Source organism: Pteronotus mesoamericanus, unplaced genomic scaffold (genome assembly GCF_021234165.1).
Source record: "Pteronotus mesoamericanus isolate MK-2021 breed Mesoamerican mustached bat unplaced genomic scaffold, CSHL_Meso_final scaffold_636, whole genome shotgun sequence".
Classification (NCBI taxonomy): Eukaryota; Metazoa; Chordata; class Mammalia; order Chiroptera; family Mormoopidae; genus Pteronotus; species Pteronotus mesoamericanus.
In genome coordinates, this window is record NW_026555324.1 from 2,239,799 (window position 1) to 2,262,222 (window position 22,424).

General features: G+C 43.3%; 1 protein-coding gene across 1 annotated transcript in view; it reads right to left on the reverse strand.

Annotated features, from left to right (window-relative positions):
* Positions 1-21,962, reverse strand: part of DNMT1 (DNA methyltransferase 1) — a 40,493-nt gene extending 18,531 nt beyond the window's left edge. The window contains exons 1-15 of the mRNA XM_054562222.1: positions 21,807-21,962; positions 16,156-16,192; positions 15,518-15,625; positions 15,104-15,323; positions 14,388-14,463; positions 12,974-13,052; positions 10,044-10,078; positions 9,592-9,676; positions 8,017-8,048; positions 6,871-6,955; positions 2,997-3,031; positions 2,173-2,254; positions 615-649; positions 242-287; positions 67-147 (exon numbers count right to left, since the gene is read on the reverse strand). Coding sequence (XP_054418197.1) covers positions 67-147; positions 242-287; positions 615-649; positions 2,173-2,254; positions 2,997-3,031; positions 6,871-6,955; positions 8,017-8,048; positions 9,592-9,676; positions 10,044-10,078; positions 12,974-13,052; positions 14,388-14,463; positions 15,104-15,323; positions 15,518-15,625; positions 16,156-16,192; positions 21,807-21,886 — 1,116 coding nt within the window. The 5' untranslated portion in view covers positions 21,887-21,962. The remainder of the gene's footprint in view (positions 1-66; positions 148-241; positions 288-614; positions 650-2,172; positions 2,255-2,996; positions 3,032-6,870; positions 6,956-8,016; positions 8,049-9,591; positions 9,677-10,043; positions 10,079-12,973; positions 13,053-14,387; positions 14,464-15,103; positions 15,324-15,517; positions 15,626-16,155; positions 16,193-21,806) is intronic.
* Positions 21,963-22,424: the final 462 nt, after the last annotated feature.

A 22,424-nucleotide genomic window follows, 5' to 3' on the forward strand; every position in this document is an offset into this window, starting at 1 on the left:
TTGGACCATTAAGCAGAGGCACAAGAGCCAAGGGAGTAAAAGGCTGAAGACAGAGCTGGAACTTACTGCATCAGTGGGATGATGTTCATACTTCAGTTCAGGATCATCCAGGTACTGTCCACATTGAACGCACCTTTGAAGATGGGCCTGTGGGGCGTGACACAAACGGTGCTCAGAGAGCCAGCGCCGAGCAATCCCATTAGTGTTGCACCACCAGTTTTATCCCCAGATGCTCATTTACCTTGGAATACACTACTGTTTTCGTTCGAGCCATTTTTTTCTCAGTTCTAGGAACAAAAAACAAGACAGTTTTTTTTCAGCCATTTCAAAACATATCAGAATCCACAAAGTTGAATCTAACCCACCCAACACAGGTGAGTACCAGGGGCTGCATAAGGGGCAAGGTGCTAGGTCACAAGTGTCTCTTCAGCACATGCAGGGGACCTGCCTCACTGGGAAGAAGTGGAGCATCTCGGTCCTGTGCTCACAAGACCCAATCAGATTCAAAGCTATGGCTGGTCTGGCAATTAAAAAAAAAACACCCCTTTTTCTTTCTAGAACAATTATTTTAATATTATCGTCTGCTATGTATATAGACAAAAATAAGTTCTTACGGTTCTTTGAATGTAGTTTTGCGTCTCTTCTCCTCCTAAATGGAAAAAACAAAATTGGAGTGAAGGGTAAAAAAGTATTTTGCATCTGCATAGTGTTTCAGAGTTAAGAATTTTATACATGTGGTTAAACGCAAAACCTAGTCAGAGGTAGAAAAGAAGGCAAAGAACCAGAGACCCGAACCACCCCCCATGTGCAAAGTCTTATAATCAAAATTCTTATAACCAAATCCTTCCTTAAAAGACTCATAGGAGACCAATTTTTAAAAAACAAAAACAAAAAACCAAACATTAGCTTTCCTATACAAGCAGTACCTCAAGTAAGTAACTGATGAAGCCCTAACTCCAAATGTGACTGTATTTGAAGAAGGGGCTTTAAAGAAAGTGGCTAAGGTTAAATGAGGCCATAGGGCTAATCCAACAGGACTGGTGCCCTTACAGGGGGAGAGCCAGAGCTCAGCCCCCTCCGTGCTCACACAGGGAACGGCCGCATGAGGGCCCACTGAGAAAGCGACTGTCAGCAAGCCAGGAAGAAAGACTTCACTAACCCTACCAGCATTTTGAGCTTAGACTCCCAGTCTCCAGAACTGAAAAAAGTATCTGTTGTTTACACTAACCAGATTGTGGTATTTTGTTATGGTGACTCAAATGGACTAATACAAGGGGAAACTTATTTCTAGAATTATTTTGGATAAATGAAGGAATGATAGAATTAGACTATCACCACTTTACAAGTTCTGGTGAAATAACAGAATTAAGCAATGCCTGTTAAAAACATTAGGTGAAAAACTGAGGGGGACTTTATAATGGATGGATCAAGCGGACAGCACCTGAGCCCAGTAATCAATCTTAACTCCACAAAAAGACGACTGTGCCTTCTAGTGCGATGGAACATCTCAGAAGTACTCTGGAAAACAACAAAAGACCTGCATCTGGTCAAGCCTCTGGACCTATCATCAGTCTGCAGGAGACAGGGCTAGAGGGAGATGTGAAACGCAAGAGGAGCGCAAATGGCAAAACCCAGAATCCAGATAATCTACAGATATTCAGGTTCCTTCCACATATTGCAAGTAAAAGGAGAGGCGTGGAACTGTGGGGAGACATACAGGACAAATATCTACCAAATATATGGTGCAGACCTCTTTTGCATCCTGCTTCAAATAGACAGACAAACTAAAAACACAATGGAAAAAATTGGGGAAGTTTGAAAAAAGACTAGATCTTGTTATTACGTTAGGATGATGGGATTGTGGTGATGTTTAAAAAGAGTTCTTTCTTTTTATAAGCAGTTCTGTAAATATTTTAGTAATGTATCTGGGATTTGTTCGTCATTGGCATAAAGGGAATGTAAGGAGAGTAAGTGGGGCTTGGCTAAAACACGGTCACACAAGTCGGTAATGGTTGAAGGCTGATGAGAATGTGAGGGTCTGCTAACCTAATTTGCCCACTTTTGGGTATGTCTTAATATTTCCATAACAAAAGCAATTTTTTAAAAAGTCACTTTAATATTCTAACTGGTGGATATATTAAATACAGTAAAATTTTAAAAATTAGGCCCTACCTTTTCATCCTCATCTTTTTCATCAGAAACTTGTGGTTTTACTCTTTCAGGTTCTTTTTCTTCAGGTCTCCTTTTGGCAGCTCTATTGGGTAAACAAATATATGCTAAATATTAGCGCAGAAAAACTAACCATATTGCCAACTTGCATTAAAAAAACAAACTAATGCCTCCCTATCAAAAAGTAAAATACTCAGCCCTGACTGCTTTGGCTCAGTGGGTTGGGTGTCATCCCACGAACCAAAAGGTCACTGGTTCAATTCCTCATCAGGGTACATGCCTGGGTTGTGGGCCAGGTCCCATGTTGTGGACATGCCAAGAGGCAACCAATCAACGTTTCTCTCCAACGTCAACTTTTCTCTCCCTTTCCTTCTCCCTCCCTTCCCCGCTCTGAAAATAAATAAAAATCTTAAAAAAATAAATAAAAATAAATCTTCAAAATATACCTAGGAAACAGACTCTTCTCATCCAAAAAGGAGAGCCCCATGTCACAGTGGCTCTGAAGGCACGTTGCTAACTCATCATCCTGAAACAAGGCTTTCAGAAGCCTCATGTGACCCCCTCAGATGGGGGAGCCTGATGAGAGGTGCTGGAAGCTAAGGGACACATATGGCTCTGTGCCATGACAGAAGTGCCACAGGCAGAAGGTAAGAGGCAAGAGGGCTCAGTTTGGTTTCTTATCCAACCCTGCCCCAACTGATCCAATCTTCTAATAGCATCAGCAACTCCCTGTAAACCTCTACATAGTCATAGATCTCTAGAATACTTATTTTAGTAATTAAAATTACACAAAGCACAGCGCAAAAGTGCAAGCATTAAACACTTACAGATCTTTGGGTTGACTTCTGTGCCTCTTTTCATCCTGAGAGGGAGGAAGCAGAAATGGAGAGATAAAGGGGAAAAAATTAGCCTTTGAGAAAGAGCTAGACCAAACCCGAAGTATCAGTCAGTGACTGCAGCACTGCAGAACTAGAGAGCAGGAGGACCTCAGCAGATGTACAGGGTAGAGATGAGGCTTCAAGTTTTTAATTCAGTCCTTACCCCTCCAAACAAGAGTTGAACAAACAACTGGCAAACAATTTCTAGAAAAGGCCTGAAAACAAACATTTTCAGATTTGCAAGACACATGTCACAACTACTCATCTCTGCCTCTAAAGCACAAAAGCAACCAGAGACAATATGTAAATGAAAAGGCATGGTTATGGTTCAATAAAGCTTTATACAAAAATAGAGGGCCAGATTTAGCCCGTGGGCCATAGTTTGCCAACCTGTCTCAGGAAAGCTCAGCATAGGAAACATAGCAATTTTGCTTATGTTGGCCAAAATGCCTATGGCTTCATTTGTCATCGGGTCAAGGCTGAAGACAAGCACTGAGATAGTGGGGGTCTGGGATGGGGCAGCACAAGACTTAGAATCTGGAAAATTAAGAAATAATAAGAATTCTACCATGGCCAAGGAGTTTAGTTGGTTAGAGCATCATCCCAATACTCCACGGTTATGGGTTTGATCCCAGGTCAGGGCACATACAATAAGCAACCAATGAACACAAATAAATGGAACAAATTTCTCTTTCCCCTTCTTCTCTCTAAAAATAAACAAACAGACAATCTTTTTTAAAAAAGAACTCCAGACTCTTATCAACTTCTTGTTCTATATGGACAATCAAGTATCTTCTGAACTTGCAGGCAAAAAAAAATGCTTTTCTGATAATATAGTTCATCTTCCATAAAGCAACAAATCTATGAGTGAATCTATTAAAAGAGAAGAATCGACAACATTAAAAAGGCGAAATGCTGGCTGTGTATTCTAAATCACCTGCCAGTCTGTTGGAGAAGAATGCGTGGTCTGACACCACCACTAAATCCTCTCTAGGAAGGCAACCAATACTTGGACAGAAAAGATGACAGACAGTAAGATGTTAGAGCAAGCTGGCGGGAACACCAAGAGTCATCTGCCATAGGACAAGAATAGACGCCCATGGCCAACCAGGCTGGAAGTCAAGAATGCTCATGGCCAGGAACATGTGACCTCAGGCTCCACTCTCTAGATTTCAACAGACAGAAGCACACAGAGACAAAACTGCTTAAAGAGCTTGTGTTTCCTCTGCTGTGGCCCCCAGTAAATTTACCCCCAACCCCGAGTATTCAAGTAGCAGGACAGCCCTGTGGATAGGCCCAGCCTTGCCTCAATGTATTATTACATTTAAACCCTAAAACATGTTTACTTAGCTGAACTGGAGGTGAGAAGGCTGGTGGGAATGGAGGGAACTAGGTTCAGAACTTAGGAGACATGTCTGGGTTGACACGCATCAGGGCTTCTCTATAGAGTGGATCTTAAGAGCAGCTCGTTCCAAAGACATCTTAGTCAAGGCGCACACTGGCCTTTTTCACCATGATGGATAAACAGACAACTGAGCTGAATGTTCACTACACGTCAGGCACTGAAAAACAGTGACAACTACCTGCCCCTACAGGCGGGGGGATTAAGTAATTTGCCCAGAGTCACCCCACAGGTAGGTAGGGTTAGTTTTGAACCCAGAGCCCTGCTCTATGTCATTTCTCCCAACCAAATGGGAACACAGAATAAAGTAACAACTTTTGGCCAAGATGGCAGCACAGGGAGACATGGCTCACCTCTTCATACAACCACATCAAAATTACAACTAAAATATGAACAACTAAGCACTCAGAAGCATCAGAAATCAAGTTGAATGGAAGTTTGACAACTACAGAATAAAAGAAACCACATCCATCCAAACTGGTAGGAGGGGCACAGACACAGAACAGGCTGGTCCCACACCCACGTGTGGTGGATAAAAATTCAGGGGGGATATCTTGGGAGTGAGGAGTCCCAGCCCCATACCAGGCCCCTAAACCCAGGATGCTAGGAAGATAAGCCCCCACAACTTCTGGCTGCAAAAACCAGCAGGCATAGAGTTGGTGGAAGAAACTACTGGAGTCCCAAGCAGTTCCTCGGTGTAGCAGCTTGAAAGGCACCAGTGGCATACAGGGAGAAACTGAAGTGTCTGGCATCAGGATAAGTAGAGGCCATTGTCCCTTTGCTAAACCCCCTTCCCACAGAGCCAGTAGGCTGGTGCTGTATCTGAGACTCCATCAACCTGGCTAACACCAACCTCCCTTAGAGATCCCCAGAGATTCTGCCCCACTCTACTTTTGGGCCCACCCAAACTACCTTTCTATATGAATGGCTGTTCTTAGCTCAAGCTTCACAACTTCCTCTCATGGAAAATGCTCTCAAACAAGAGTTGACATCAATGAGCCCCAGATCTAGCAGTAGCAGCAGCCAGATTAGAATCACAGCTTGACTTAGCTTGGGAATCTCTAAGCCTAGCACAAGTAGCAGCCATCTCAGACTGCTTTACAGCTAAGGCAGGGTGCCCAGGCAAAACACAGGTGAGAGCTGACCGTGGCCTGCACCACCTGGGAATCCCCAGGGCCAACACACTCAGTGGACAGCTACAAATCACATCAGAGCACCACCACCCTGCCCCTGCACAGCTGACCCTCCATGGAGGGTGGAGGTTGGTGGTCAGTGGCCACAGCCAATCCTTGCAACTGACTGGCCTGGGTAAATCCCTCCCATTGATCTGCCAGTAGCAACCAAAGCTCAACTACAAGAGGGTGTACTCAGCCCACACAAAGGCACAGCTCAAGTACCCACCTTGGATGACAGGGAAAGCTGCGCCACTGGACCCTACAGGACACCTACTACATTAGGCCATACTACCAAACATGGACTCAAAGCAACTCTACCCAATACGTAGACACAAACCCAGAGAGGCTGCCTAAACGAGGAGAGAAAGGAACATGGTCCAAATGAAAGAACAGATCAAAACTCCAGAAAGAGTTCAATGAAATGGAGAGAAGCAATCTATCAGATGCAGAGTTCAAAACACTAGTTATAAGGATGCTCAAGGAACTTAGTCAGGACCTAAGCAGCATAAAAAATATCCAGGCAGAAATGAAGGATTCATTAATTGAAATCAAGAACAATTTACATGGAAACAGTAGAGTAGATAAAGCTGAGAATCAAATCTATAATCTGGAACATAAGGAAGCAAAAAAACAACCATGCAGAATAAGATGAAAAAAGAATAATAAAAAAAAATGACGATAGTATAAGCAGCCTCTGGAACAACTTCAAGAGGTCCAACATTTACATTATAGCGGTGCCGGAAGGAGAAGAGCATGAGAAACTGCAAATCTATCTGAAAAAATAGTGAAAGAAAACTTCCCTAATTTGATTAAGAAAATAGACATGCAAATCCAGGAAGCACAGGGAGTCCCAAACAAGATGGATGCAAAGAGGTTCACTCCAAGACTCATCATTAAAGTGCCAAAGTTTAAAGATGAAGAATCTTAAAAGCAGCAAGAGAAAAGTAGTTACCAGATGGTTGCCAGATGGAAGCGGAGGTGTAGAAGAATGTGTGAAGAGGTCAGGGGATTAAGAAGTACAAATAGGTAGTTACAGAATAGCCATGGGAATGTAAAGTACAGGAAAGGGAGCAGCCAAAGAACTTATGCACATGACCCATGGACAGGAACAATGGTGGGGGGGATTGCCAGAGGGAGTAGCGGGTGCTGGGTGGAGGAGGGCCAATGAGGAAAAACTCAGGACAACTGTAAGCATAAACAATAAAATATAATTAAAAGAATATAATAACAAAGATTCAGTCATTACTTTCTCATCTCCTTCATCCATTTCAGCCTGAACTCCTGGACTCGCTTCTCTGTCCGGCTCCTCCTTAGATTTCTCTTTAGGTGTTCTGTCACAAAACAAACCAGACACACCCCCCAGTCAGCTCAGGGAGCCCGACGCCACTGCGAGCAGCCTAGAGCAGCCTAGAGCAGCCCGATGCGGGCTTATGAACGGTCTCCTCCCTGAGTTAGAGCATGGATCACCTTTCCTATCTGAAGGGCAAGTCTTCACTGCAGGAAACCCAAAGGGCATTGATCACCTCAGAACTTTTGATCTCAGAAATGCCATCAATACTTTATAGAAATGTTGATGAGAGAGATGCCAGTAGTTTAAAACAAAAAACAGACACAGGGATTCCACTGATTTCTTATGATCTGATGGGACTCCTACCCGCAGCGCAAGTGTCTAGCCTGAGGCCGCCTCTCTGTAGGTAAGCAAAGGCTGGTGCCATCTGCATCACTGGCTGTGGACAGCCAACGGCACACGTAAGATCTTCACCTCCCCCCCATGCCAGGGCCCTGCCACTGGGTTTGGGTGTTGTACCCACCCCTACCCAGGTTTAGTCTCAGTCTCCACGTTTGCTTCAGCCAAATGGATGTCAAAAGAAGCTTGAAAAGGTGTTGCTTTTCAGTTCTGCCCTCATGGTCCGCTACTGCCATGAGACTGCGCCCAGGCTGACCAAATCGTGGGGCAGAAGCAGGTCAGCCCCGTCATCCCTGGCCAAGATCAGCCAACAGTCACCAAGCTGTAGACTTGTGTGCTCAATAAATGGTTAACTGTCTTAAGCCACTGAGCTTTGGGGCTATTTGTTATACAATAGCATTTTCATAGCTATGGGTAATAGACATAACATAGCTGCTTATTCAGTGCCCTTGTAACACCACTGGAGAATTGCTTGCTGTATGATTACAGCTGAGGAAGGGCCTGGGGTCAAGGTCAGATGAATCTCAGCTGACCTCAGCCTTCACTGTGGTGGTATGACCTTCCACAGATGGAACTCACCCACATACTACATAAGTAATTAATGCTCCTAATGGACTGTCCAATCCATTATTTTTTTCACTAAAATACTTATTTTAACAGTAAGTTTCACAATATAAAGTACAAAGGCGTGTTAACTGTACTTACAGTTCTTTGGTTTGACTTCTGAGTCTCTTCTCCTATGTGTAGGAAAAAAAAAACTAGTTAATTTCCCCTCATTTGGTCCTAATTTTTCTATTAAAATGTTCTATGAAAATAAAATATCTAAACCGATCCTATAGTCTAGTTGGTGGGAGTAAAAATTGTCTACCTTCAAGGCAGCAAAACTTTTTTTGGTGGAGTAAGTAGGCAAGAAATTAAAGAAACTCTTAGATAACAGATTTTGCAGTTGAAGTATTTACCCCTAAATCCCTGTCACCTGTCACAAGCATCGACAACCTCATGTATAGTAACTTTATATCAAAACTAGGAATCTGTAATAAAGAAATAAAGTAGCATGACCCAATCTAGACAGGAGTTCCATCTCAAACATGGACAACACATCCTTTTGAGTCCAGGTTTAAAGAGCTAAACACATCTCTCTAGAGAACTACTCAAGTCAAATTCAGCCTCAAAAACTCTTCACGTTATGAAGAGACCACAAAGGTCAGTGGTGTTAAGAGAAAAAACATGTTGAGAACCTTCCTACTGCAAGAAGAGATCCTGGGAGTCTGACCACGGGTAAGCAACTTCAGTTTTGCCCAAAGCTGCTGCTTCTGAGGGCGACTGAGCTAGCCCACTAACACTGCCTGTTCTAAAAGAGTTGAGACACCTGTCAGGTGCCTAACTGCTGTCTTATTTTAACTAGCATCAGGGTAGGGAGTGTAATTAAAGACTAGCTTCAAGCACCAAATGGTTCAAGAATTAGCATATGCCTTAGCTGACCCTCCATTAGAGTCGAATAACGACACCCATTCTTTAACAATGTCCTAATAAAGGTACTCATCACCCATCCAAATTTGTAAGAAACTTCTAATCTATATCTTAACATGAAAACCAAAAGGGGACCCCATATTGCTGTATCACCTGTCACCACCCAATGTCGGCCCTTTGTCCCATGGTAAAGTTTCTAGTATTAAACCCCATTCCTTTTCCCACCCCCTCCCCAAGGGGGTTCAGGTGGTACATCTGTGCTTTATAACCCTAAACTCTGATTTTACCAAGGAGCTGTGGAGATTTGCTAGCCTGATCTCAGTTAAGAATGTAACTTTATATCTAAACAAAGCTGTAGAATTTTAGTACCTCACATGCCTGAAAATGAAATCTCCAGTTCCCTTGGGTAAGAGGCAGGTGGGTGAGGGGACAGACTGAAGCTCTGTGATGGATTGATGAGACAGCAACCGTCCAGTCTAGGGCCATACCACCCTGAATGTGCCCAATCTCATCTGATCTTGGAAGCTAAGCAGGGTTGGGCCTGGTTACTGCTTGGACGGGAGACAGCAAAGGTCCAGCTGACCCCAGGCCTACCACCGATGAATTTCCTATCACAACAGCAGTATAACCCACCTTCCACATAGAGAACCACCAGAAAAATGAGTTTGAAAAGTATTTTAGCCAACGTCATAGTCGTTTTGATCATTAATGAAGGTTATTCTGTTCCCACACACTCTCCATCTCCTGCCTAGAACCAAATGGGGGCTCATTAAGGTAGAAGTGACAAATTTGGAGGTGACCATGCTTTACTTTTTCATCTCTTTCTTCTTCCTCTTCCATGTGTGTTCCTGGTTTTACTCTTTCTGGTTCTTCTGCAGAAAGCGGTCTGGCAACTCTGTCAAGCAAAATAATACAGCCCAAGGGTGACTTTCAGACTCCTCCCGTGGAAGCAGTTTTCTTAAGGTTCTCCTTATTACCCCCCAAAACGATCTCTATCTCAGGAGCCCTAAAAGGAACATGCTACCTTAACATTTAATATTTCAGTGACCCATAGATCTGGTTCTGATAACTGCCAGTTGTCCTCAATTCATTCTCCACAATGAGAATTCTACCTGCATTAAAAAGGTTATTCTGACCCCAAACTCAGTATCCTTAAGCTATTTACAGTCACCGCAATTCACTATAAGTTCTTTTTAAAACATTTCTGAAACATTATTCCTACACCTTGCATAGAACAAAAAAGGTATAATAATTATTCTTACAGTTCTCTGGATGCGATTCGACGTCTCTTTTCCTCCTGTGTGGAGAGAAAGAAAGAAAAAGAAAAAATTATTCATTTCAAAAGATCAAAACCAAAAACATAAGTCAAAGTATTAAGAAAATACATTTCATATGATTAAAGAGAGGGTGGGAATGGGGGGCCTAGGCTAAGGGGAGAAGGTTGAGCAACCAGCTGTCTGGCAATGTCCCACCCGCCTCAAAACAGAAAGACAGGCCTAGGGGTTGCCCCGGGATGTGTCCGCACACTATGGATTGTCCAGTGTGCCTACATAAAAAGTCAGAGACCTTCCACCTCGTGTCAGGAGTTCTCCACTATTAGAACAAAATAGTAATTCAGGATTCACATCATGAAGTGATGACAACATAAGCTGGACACCAGCTCTCCTTAGGTGAATACCCTAGTACATTAGTACCCTAAGTTGACAATATTTGCCATCTGCAGAATAGCTGTATTTATGTATTTAAAACAGATAAAAATATGTTGTGATGAAACATTTGATTCTTGTTTGAGGTGGTAGTTACAAAAATTCATACATGTATGCAAGTGACCACACACACACACACACACACACACACACACTTGAAAACTGGTGAAACCTGAATAAAGTCTGTAGATGGTACCAATGTCAATTTCCTGGGTTGGTTATTGTATTACAGTTATGTGAGGTGTTACCATTGGGGAAAAGTTGGGTAAGTTACATAATTTCTCTGTATTATGTGAAACACAAATACTGAAAATATCAAACTACATATGTACATATATATAAAAAATAAAAAATTCTGTCTCCAGATCTGCTTTCAGAATCAAGCTGCAACATCAACTCTTCCCCGGGTCTCCAACCTGTAAGCCTGTCCTGTGTATTTCCAGCCTCAAAATTCACGTGAACCAATTATTTAAAAATTAATCACACCCCCCCCACACACACACCCTCCCCCCTTCCGTTCTGTTTCTCTGAAGGATCCAGAGTTACAATGAATCTCATATATACACAGACAACTATCCTATTGGTTCGTGTTTCTCTAGAGAATCGGAATATATATTTTATACTGATATACTATACTAATATATATACATGTGTGTATACAGGACCCAGCAGAAGTAACGCCTACTTGAGTGTGGTTGGTAGAGTAATAATGTGCAATAATTTGTAGTTTTAATTTGAACATTTCACCTCAAATGATCAAATATGACTACGGTGTGCTTGAGTGTGATATTGTTATGTTACAGAATTACATGCTTATGATTTTGTAATAAAAGATTATGTAATAAAATAAGGTGCATTATTTGTGCTGGACCCTGTATATAACCTGAAACAACATAGAAGACACTGAATAATACTTGCCCCTAAGAAACGCAAACAAGAGGTTCAAGGGGACGAGGAAGGAGGGAGATCTATGTATTATATACACCTTTTAGTAGTGTTTGAAAGTTTTACTTTACCAGGAGCATGTAATACCTGTTTTTAAAACATAATAAATTCACTTTAAACTCACTTAAGATTGTCTATATTACTACTTATTTGACCAATGCCATCTGATAACATTTGTTTGGTATTCTAAGTCTTATCCTAGCATATTGGAATAAACGCCATTTTCACAAGTGTTCATCCATGAAGCCCCGCCAAGGCCTCGCACACTCTGCTAGTGAACTGGCTTGTTGTGTGTTTCTCTAGAAGCCTGATGAACAGGTCATGTAAGCTCTCCAAAAGGTAGAGTACAAGAAACTCTAATTAAAACTAGTGCATTTATAAAAACAGTTATCAATATTGTAAGATGTGACTTCACTCACCTGTAAAAATTCTACCTAGGAGGCAAGAGATTAGGTAGGTCACATGATCGCATAAGCTGCTTCCCTCTGTGCCTCAGTTTCCCACTTGAGTGGGTAGTCTGACTAAACGTAACTACAGATATATGAACAAAGATCATGAACAGTGACATCTAATTTCCAAGAATAAAGTGATGAGACTTTGTGTGTCCTACAACAGAACGTCAAGCCTACCTCCATGCTAATGGTAGCCCAGTGACCCCCTGACTGATCCCTTAGCCCAATGCTTCTCACCCAGGACATTTTTGCTCCCAGGGATTCTGGCAATATCTGAAGATGACTTTGTTGCCACAACTGGGAAGGGAGAGGGGCAACGCTACTGGCATCTAGTGGGTGGAGGTCCAGGATGTGGCTAAACACTGTAGTGCATAAAACTGCCCCCATAGCAAAGGATTACCCAGGCCCCAAATCAGTAATGCCATGTTTGAGAAACCCTGCCTGAGGACGAACCATGGAGGCTCATCTTCACTAAGTAGCAGTTAGGCATTTCCTACCCACATGTAAACCTACAAAAGATTTCCCTTCAATTTTCAGAGCTTATCCTGTGGCAAAATTGAAATGAGAATCAATAGTGTGTGATCATCTAGTATTACATAGGTCTGTCCTTCCCTAAGTCACATGGGACAGTACCAAAGACTGACATTTTCTGTATCAAAGGTCTTCAGTAAGCCAGCAGTTTTCTAACCTTAGAAGTCTAAGCAGCACTATTACACTACATGTAACAACTGTGGAATTCTCTGCTTTTACAGAGAAATTAGATGGGAGAAAGATGCTTATCTAACATCATAAGCAAATGCTTTAAACATGTCCTACCTGCTGGTGTGACTGTCAGAACTCATCAGCTACAGGTAGGAAGGAAGACAGAAGAGGAAACAGACTGACATAGTACACTTAGTATCCTTGTAAGTGGCAGGGCCTGCTGGGCCCTCAGGTCTGACCGTGATAAACAGCGACTGCCTTGGGTCCAGGGATACTAACACCTCAGTTGTTTGAAGTCTATTTAGATAGACCAGGTATAAAGTCACAATTATCAGCAAATGTACCCAAAAAAGACAGAGTGAAGAAACTTTAAAGAGCCAGCCTTACCTGGTCTTTTTCTTCTTCATCGACAGAATCATCCAGTTTGGCTCTTTCAGGGTCATCCTCAGGTTTCCGTTTGGCAGGGCTATCAAGCACAGGAAGGCAGCCGTTAGCTCAGACAGACCCTAGCCCCCCAGCAGGTGTGGAACGACTTACATGCCCCCCACCCTCATTAGGGCAGATTCAGGGCACGGATGCCCTCTTCCCTCTGAGACGCCCTCATTGTCAGGATGTTGAAAGAGCCTTCAAGTTTAATATTTCTTTGAGTGATACGTTTAGAATATCGCACTTTTGCAAACGCTACGAAATTGTGAATCTAGATGTTGATTATCAGCTGCTGGTATCACAGAAGAGAAATTACATGCTTCCAATGGAAGCCTACAGAGCCATCTATGAAGGAGTCTCAAAAAACAGATCTGGAATCTGACCAAGCCTCTAGACATAACTACCAGATTACAGGAAATGGAGATAAGGGAACACATTAACCACCATAAGGATGCAGTCAGCCAGATCTAGGATCTCCACTGGACAAATGACTTAATTTTTTTCAGATAACCTATTTTTTTTTTTTCTCAAATGGCAAGAATATAAAAAGGAATCTATAACTTGAAAGGTTAAGGAACAAATCAACCAAACACTTTGTTTGCTACACATGGGGAAATGTGAACACTGGCTATGTATATGATAGTAAGGAATTATTACACTTTATAAGGCAAAAAAATAGTATGTTATGTTTTACCTTTTTAAAAGGAGATTGTTTCCTAAATGTTAGCAATTATAGAAAAATATGAATTTAAAATTTGTCAGACAGAAAGACTTCGTTGCCTAGAAATCTACTGAAATATTTATAGATAAAATGACAACTGAGATCTGTTTCACAGTAATCCAGTTGGGGGGACCTGGGGGTATATGGAGTTGTAATCCACATGGAGCAATATAGTTGGAGTGTATGGGGGCACAAGTGAGACGGTGGAACTGTTAACTGATGACACTAGGTGATGGGATACTGGGGGTTTCATTTTACTGTCCCTACCAATTTTTTGATGTTTCCTATAGTAAGAGTAAAAAGAGATGAGGTATCCAAAAATGCTGTTCATACAGGGATATAGAATAGAGGACAGGGAATATAGTCAATAATATTGTAATAACTCTCTATGGTGCCAGGTGGGTACTGGCAATATCAGGGGGAACATTTTATAAAGTTTATGATTGTCTAACCACTATTGCTGTATATCTGAAACTAAAATAATGAATGTAAAAAAACAATGCTGTTCATAAATGTCTAATGAACAAAACTACATGATGAAAACCTATGCAATATGGAAAGTAGTGCTAAATTACATCTTACTAATTGCATACATGTTTTACCAAAAGCGGCTGGCCCCTAGAAAAGGCAGCTGTCAATTCATTACATACTGACCCCCTTGTGAAATGAGAGGTGATGGTTGTCTGCCTGGTAGTTTGCCTTGTAATCCTGGGGCTAGGTGAGACTTCAGCTGTTTAAAGAAAAAAAGCCACTATGAATAAAAAAAAGTTCACAGCAAAGGAGCAGTTCTTCAGCATCACCAAGTTAACGCAGAGGATTAAGTGTCCTTCCCCTCTTATTCTAATCAACAACTGTCTTGATAAAGTTGGCAATTAGCACCTACCTGCCAGTTTGCTGAACCACTTTACACAAGCTCTTATTATGAGGGGCCGACCCCAGAACCAGACAAGGAAACAGAACCATCAAAAAGTGAAGTGGCTGAGAAGTGGACCTGAGTTCAAGTCCATTATCTTTTGTTTATAAAGATTCCAAAAGAGTTATTTTGATTACAAACTGGGAAGGAGTCTAAGGATAAATGTTTAGCTTAAAAAGGAATCAGTATCAGTAGCTTCTATTATCTTATACCTTCTAACTCATAAACTTAGCCATGTTTCCATGTTTTGGGATCTAATGCTCTAGACTTGGTCAAAGGCAAAATTTAGATTAGTATACACCTAAGCTAGTCAGGAAGTATACTTACTAGTTAGAGGTATACACCAGAAATTAATCAGGAAGTACTGCCCAGGAGGACCTATGGCTCCAAGTCTGACTGTCCCCTTCCTTATGTGGTAACAGTCTCCATCAAGGTCAAATGAGTTAAGGGCTCTTACACTTTGTCTCTCCATCAGACTTGCTTCTCCTGGGCGTGCAAGGTTTGGACATGGGTTTGGGCGACTTGTTTTCCTCTGCCATTCTCACTCTGCGGTTTTCACCACTCGAATGGCTCCCGTTTTCTAGACATCCATTCACTTCCCGACTGAAAGCATGTGCTCCGTTCTCCAAGGACAAATCTTTATTTAAAAGGGATTTGACTTTAGCCAGGTAGCCCTCCTACAGCAGGAAAGGATAATTTAAGTAGCAGTGAATGTAAACAAGTGGCAGTAAGAGAATAAGGAAACACAGGCATTTCCTTTATAACTATCAGGTAACAAGAAGAGCTGGGGATTATTCCTCCTCTCTGGTCCCAGACAAGCTACACAACAGGAGACGTTTTCTAGATGTCACGATACTGAAAACTGACTTACCTCTGATAATTCTTCTTTGTGTAATTTCGTTTCCAAATCACATAGCTGATTCTTTATTTCTGTTTGCAGAAACTCGTGCAAGAGATTCAATTTCTCCTTCACACACTCCTAAGGGAAAGATATAGGTTTAGAAGTCCCCAAACTCCCAAGCTACTAATGGACTAATACACAAATAATCATGCTGCCTGGTCAGGTAACAATGACTGACTGGCAGGCAATGCTGACTACAAAACAAAAACAAAAACCACACATACAGCTTAAGTATTCATGAGGCACTTTGATGGTATTTCCATTCAGATCATTATCACACCATCTCCAGAGTGGTAAAAAATGGAAAGATCAGAGGGGAGACAGTCACATATGATTTATTAGCACAAAACCAGACTTTTGAAACAGTGTGACCAGGACAAGTTATAGTTCAGAGTATAGGTTTAGAACCTCGACTGGAAAACTTGTCGACAAATTACCAAAGTCCACCAATATTAGCAGCATATTAACACAGCACATTAAACAAGAGTATTTACGTCATCTCAAATTTTTATGGAAAAAAGCCAATTCCACTTAAACTTTTTACAAGCTACAGAATATCTGTCAAGTAGTCACATTTGGCAATAAAAATTTTTTAAGATAGAAATTACCTTTTCTGTTAGGCTATCTCTTTCCAAATCTTTGAGCCTAGGGGAGAAAAATAAGGAAAAGAAAAAAAAAAACAACAAACTTGTTAAGCAACTTTACCTGTGAAGAATTAGTATAACAGTTCTAAAGAATTCTGGAAGTAAATTTAATATACATGCGTGGTAGGATAAAAGTATAGCGCCCCCACCCCCCGCCTTTTTGAATGCCTGTTGTAATGCCTACACATTAAGAAGCCATTCGTGACTGAAACAAGCTCCCTTTTTGGGGGACAGTTTTCCTGATGGTGAGAGATGATACTGAAGTTCTATAACAACACAGGGTAGGGAAAAGTAAATGTACAGCTGTAAACCTACTTTTGCTCCCCTCCCCATATATATAATTTCAAAAGGTGCTGGGAAAGAAAGCAGGTCACAGAGTTAGGTTCCTTCTGTAAATTAAGTGACCTATAGGTGGTCTTCCCCCAGCTGGACGAGGAGAGCCAATAAGGAGGTATACCACAGTGTGGTCGGTGTCCGAATGAGTGGAGCAGGGCCACGGGATGCTGTGGGGAACAGGCAGCTAACATTCCTAAAGGCTGAGGTTGGGGGATGGCAGCATTCGCAAGAGGAATGTATGAAATATGGGAATTAAGGCAGCAGGGGTGCCCACACCCAGGGGAGATGCATGAAGTTAGAAGACTTGGCAGGTACCTGCCCCAAGAGCTCATCTTTGTAATGTTTGTACCTAATCATTCAGAAGTGCAGGACTGTCATGAGTTTGGCTGGAAAAATCATGGCCTGATTTAATTATTTAAGATTAGTATCTTGCCTCTTTTGGGGGGAAGGGAGAAAAAAAGAATAAAGGAGCGAGAATAGAGGACCCTGAGGAAAGGGAGGTGAGTGAAGAGACTGTTCCTAGCCTGTGTGCTGACTACAGGCAGTAGGGCAACAGCTCTAACCTGCTGGGTTAGTGTAGTCAGTGGAGCGGGAACACTCTGGGCAGAAACCAGGCCTCCACCATCTCTGGATTCTCCCATCCAGCACCCACAGAGACTAGGCACTCAGTTGTCACTTGCTCAAAGGGCAGGAACAAAGCTTTTCCAGAGGGCAAGCGTTAGCAGCAAAGCCAGGAGCGTGAGCAACAGGCTTTGCTGAACCAATATCACAGTGGCTGTTCCTAGTGCATGTGGGCCCTGCTTCTAGCTTTGATCGCCACTCACATCTGGGAGTACATACTATACGGTAGGCCCTGTTCCAGGCAGTGAGTTGGGGGATTGGACACAGGCATTGCCAGGTAAGGACCTCCCAACTTAGGTGGTCAGGAAAGGTCTTTCTGTAGAAAAAGCCTCTCAGCGGACTCCCGATACAGTGGCAGTGCAGATGACCCTTAAACACCACAGGTTTGAACTACACAGGTCCACTTCTACATGGATTTCTTCACTAAATACTGTAAATGTATTTTTTCTTCATTATGATTTTTTAAAAGTTTTATTTTCTTCTCATTCGAGAGAGAGGGGAAGGGTGAGACAGAGAGAAACATCAATGAAAGAGAAGCACCAATCGGCTGCCTCCCGAATGTGCCCCAACCCAGATTCAAACTGGCAACCCTCTAGTTACAGGATGATGCTCCAACCGAGCCACACTGACCAGGGCTGATTTTCTTAACACTTTCTTTTCTCTAGTTTCCTTTACTGTAGGAATACAGTAATAATACATATAACATACAACATGTGTTAATAGATGATTTATGTTATCCATAAGGCTTCTGGTTAACATTAAGCTATTAGTTAAGTTTGGGGGAGTCAAGTTATAAATTTTTTGACTGTGCAGAGGTTCAGCACCCCAACCCCCAAGTTGTTCAAGGGTCAACTGTATATCACATCCAGAAAGATGTTCAGCCTAGAGCTAGCAAGAGAAAAGGAACTTTAGTCTTATAACCACAAGGTATTGAATTCTACCTAAAAGGGAAACATATTCTCCCCTAAAGCCTCCAGAAAGGAATACAGCCTGGTGACACTTTGATTTTAATCTAGTGAGACTCATTCCAGATTTCTGACCTACAGAACTATAAGATAATAAATTTGTTGTTTTATTTAAACCACTGAAATTGTGGTAATTTGTTATCATAGCAATTGAAAATGAATATATCAGAAATTCAGAACTTTTTGGTGGGATAAAAGGAGAGTAAGCAGGCCATGTGTTTCAGAAGTTTTGGTGAAGAGCAGCTACCCAAATGGCTATTCAACAGCTAGAAATTAGAACTGGCCCTCCAGCTAGGCATCAAAACTGGAGATCTCTCTCTCCAGTGGGCACCCCAATTGCTGAAAGCAGAAGTCCACACCAGAAGAGAGGAGGGTCCAAGAATGAATGAAAGAAAGGGAAAGGGAAAGGAGATGGGGGAAATCAGGGAAGAAAGGGGCTCCCTAGTAGTAGACAGCAACACAGAAGTCAAAGATACAGAGAATTAAGACGGAATACACTGAGTTGAAAGGAGATAAAAAGCCACCTAACCCTAAAGAAGAGAATGCCTAAACAAGAGTAGGAGTGGACCGCTGGCACAAAAGCTAAGGTGGTCAAGAAAGCAAGTCCAGACCATTCTACAAGAAACTAGGCAAAGAAAGTTTGGAAAAAGCAGACATATAGCTCATCTCTACACCATATACAATGTTACATTACTTCCTGCCTCAGTGTATAATCTGCATGTTAGTACTTAAAGTATGCTCCCCTAATGGAAATGAAATATACAGCAGACCATGTGATAAACACTAGGTTTCTGTGCAGGTGCTTATTCTACCACGTTTACACCTAGTAGCTCAGTCAGTCTTCATAATGCCCTGGTAGAACAGGCACCTTCATCCCATTCTACAGATAAAGCACCAAGAGGTTAGCTACACAGCTGCAGGTGGCAGGGTGGGATTTGAACCCCAGTGGCCTGCGCCTCTAGAATCCTACCACAGGGGAGAACTAGAAAGGTCAGTCAGTTTTTTCCCCCTATACATTACCTACTCAGCAGGAGCCATGGAACTAGTTAAGAATTTCAAGGCCCGGTTTAATCTCATCACAGAATGACTAGCAGATAAGAAAGCTGTCATAATTACGAAGGCTAATCAGAGTTGTGCAAAGGTTGCTAGAATCATGTGCAAACCCAGGCTTCATTAGACGGGAAAAGTTTGGCATGTAAGCATGTGAGTTCACTGCACACCAAACTGCAGACACAATGAACACAGAAAACATTCTCGGACAAGTCTTCAACTACGCATGCTGCCTGGCAACCCTGACGTGCACTAACAGAATTCCACACCCTTCTCCAACGCTGGGGGAAGGAGGCTGCCTTTCTGAGCACAGTCAAGAATGAAGGGGTAAATGGTGCCCAGCCTCACATTTGTCACTGCATAGCCTCAGGCCCCGAGAACCTAAAAGAAGGCCTGCTCGACTTTTGAGAAGAGCACAAGATGACTCAGGCAAGTGGACACAGATTCCAGACTTCAGGCCAAGTATACCAGGCAGTGGGGGTCGGGGGGGAGGGGCAGGAAAACAACTGGATCCAACTTGTGTTGTAAGAGGATCAGTTTCCACTTACAGAAAACAGACCTAAGTGGCAACAGGAAGACAAGTAGAAGACTACCACTTTTTCTATACAAATGATGGTTGCTTGGGCTGAGAAAGAAAAATCAAATGGAAAAGTGTGGCTTGCCCTGAAAGGCATGCTTTTTTAGAAGACTTTGGGTAAGTAATACTTCAGTAAAGAAGTTAAAGACCAAAAGTTGAAAATACTTTCTACTTTTGGGCAGGTCATTACATACGTAATGGAATTAACTATATGCGCATTTCAAAAGAAGGTGCTATGTAAACACAAGTTAGCAAAAGTGACAAATGCATAAATAAGGACCAGGCCTAAACTTTGCTACTAGAGTATTCTAATGGATTTAAGGTTCCTGTCATATAGATTACTCATCTCTATTTTTGTAAATCAAAAAGAGTTATACTTGCATTTACAAATCTAAGTTTAAGGGAGTGTTGAATGCCATGTTGATGTGTGTATTTTGCACACTAAAATTCAAAGTGTAAGGAAAGTTGGTAAGATACTATCATAAGCTGACAATTTCAATGCCTATCACAGGTCTAAAGCAGAACTCAAACTCCATGCCTGCAGTAAGCAATTCTAGTTCAAAATATGGAACCTACAGTAAAGAGCAGATTGTTAACACTCACCTAACATTCGAATTCAGCCAATAAAACCCCTGAGCCAGTAAGATTAGCCAATACAACGTTAACATGCGGGCCTTTGTGTGTCAGGCATATTCTCATTTACTCCAATACCACTTTACAATGTATACTAATAACCCTAGTCCACCGCTGTAGCTTGTGTATGACACTTGTCCAAGGTCATAAACAAGCCAGTGGAGGTAAAGTTATCACCATCAGAGTAAAGAAGACCGGGCCCCAACGTCTGTGTATTGAATCAACATTATGAAACCAGAGACTTTCATAATTCCATTTCCATTTGAAGGCATGTTATATGTCTTGGGAGGGACTAGAGATGCAGACTCTTCAACAATACGCCCCTTCTAACTGCTTAAAAAGCAGCTGGAACTTTAAACACCTGCTAAGGAGACCCTAATACCCACAAAGGTCCAAATCAGACCTGCCCAGGTACCACCATAGGAAACAACCACGGGGAAGTGGCAAAGTCGGGGTCACTCCCGAATGAAGTGTTCTGGCCTGGTCAAGGGTCCTGTGACTAGTGAAGGGTACGGCGAGGGATGCGGGTTTTCAGGAGTGAAATGGGTGCCCTTTCCAAACAAGAAGCCGGGGACCCAGGAGTCTTCCCATGTGCAGCCACCCATGTGCACAGAATCGCTATAGCCATCCCTGACATTAGCCACCGCACCTCACTACCCCCACCCCCAGGCACGTGCTGCAAACTGCAGCCAGTTCCCCCTAGCCAAGGCTTCCTTGATGCCAAGGCTCACAGGGGCAGATTTACTAGAAAAGCTCATTCGGTCTTCATGCTGCCTGAGCTCTGGCCCTCGTGCATGGTAACAGTTTCTTCCAGAATACGACTTCCCCTGCACCTGGAGATGGAGGAAGCTCTCCAAAAAAAGACAGGACTCGCAAACCTGAGCCAGCTGCGCCCGGGCCCTGACCGGCGGCGTCTGTCTCTGGTGGTCGCCATCGGGATGTTGGTGCGGGAACGCCAAGGAGGGTCCCCTGAAACACCCCTAGGGATCAGGCTGCCCCTACCCACCCACCCACCCCCACCCCACAGCTTGCACCGGAAGTGGAGGCCAAAGTGCCTGGTTGAGGGGTGTCCTGAGGCCACGGGCTGCCCACTTCCTGTGCAACCAAGCTGGAGGCAGGGGCCAGGCCTGCTGGTGTTCTAAGAAAGGGATCCCTGAAGCGAATTCTGAGCTTGTTCTACTCTGGAGTCATGGGAGACCCCAAGTTTCTAGTCATGAGGGAACTGTTAGGGGCCTTGGCCCATTTTGGCGCCAAACAGCCCTGGACGCGCGCGACCGGAAGTCCCACCCTGCCCGCGCCAACAGCTGCCGCGCTATCCCACGCATGCGCGCCCGTCTGTCAGCGGCAGCCAAGGGCTACCCAGAGGGGAAGCAAACCCTTCATCCCCAGTGCCATGCCACCCCACAGAGCTCGCGGTCCCCTGCGGCACCTACCGCCTGCGGACATCGTCGGGCAGTGAGATGGCCCGGGAGGCCAACGCGGGCACCCGGGCCGGGGCTGTACGGGCAGGCATCTCAGAATCTGCAGCAGAGGTGTCGGCAGCACAGGCAGCTCTGGCTTTTCGCGCGGAAACCGACAGGGAGGGGCTGCGAGCCGAGGTGGCGCGTACCACCCTGGCCCGGTCATGGGGGAAGACGGGACATACCAAGCTGAGAGAGACTGTACCAGGTGCAGGCAGACAGAGTGGAGCCTGCCACGCGCAGGGAATGCGCATGCGCGAGGCTGGTGCGCACCCCTGCCTGAGGCAATGGGCTTGTCCAAGATCCACCGTTTGCTCCAAGCCCTGCCCGAGACAGTCATTCATTCATTCTTGCCAGCGTGCTGGGGATAAAAAAGGGAGGATCCCCACGGGATTCAAGCGTGCTGGCGTTAAGATCAAGTTCTCAGTTCCAATCCCACCACCACTTTATTTTCTCACTGTAAGGACCTTGGGCAGGTCATTCGGACCCAGCCTTAGTTTCCTTATCTGGAAAAAGGGGCTAATAGCACCTACTCAAAAAAAAAAAAAAAAAAAAAAAAAAAAAAAAAAAAAATCACCAGAATGCATGAAA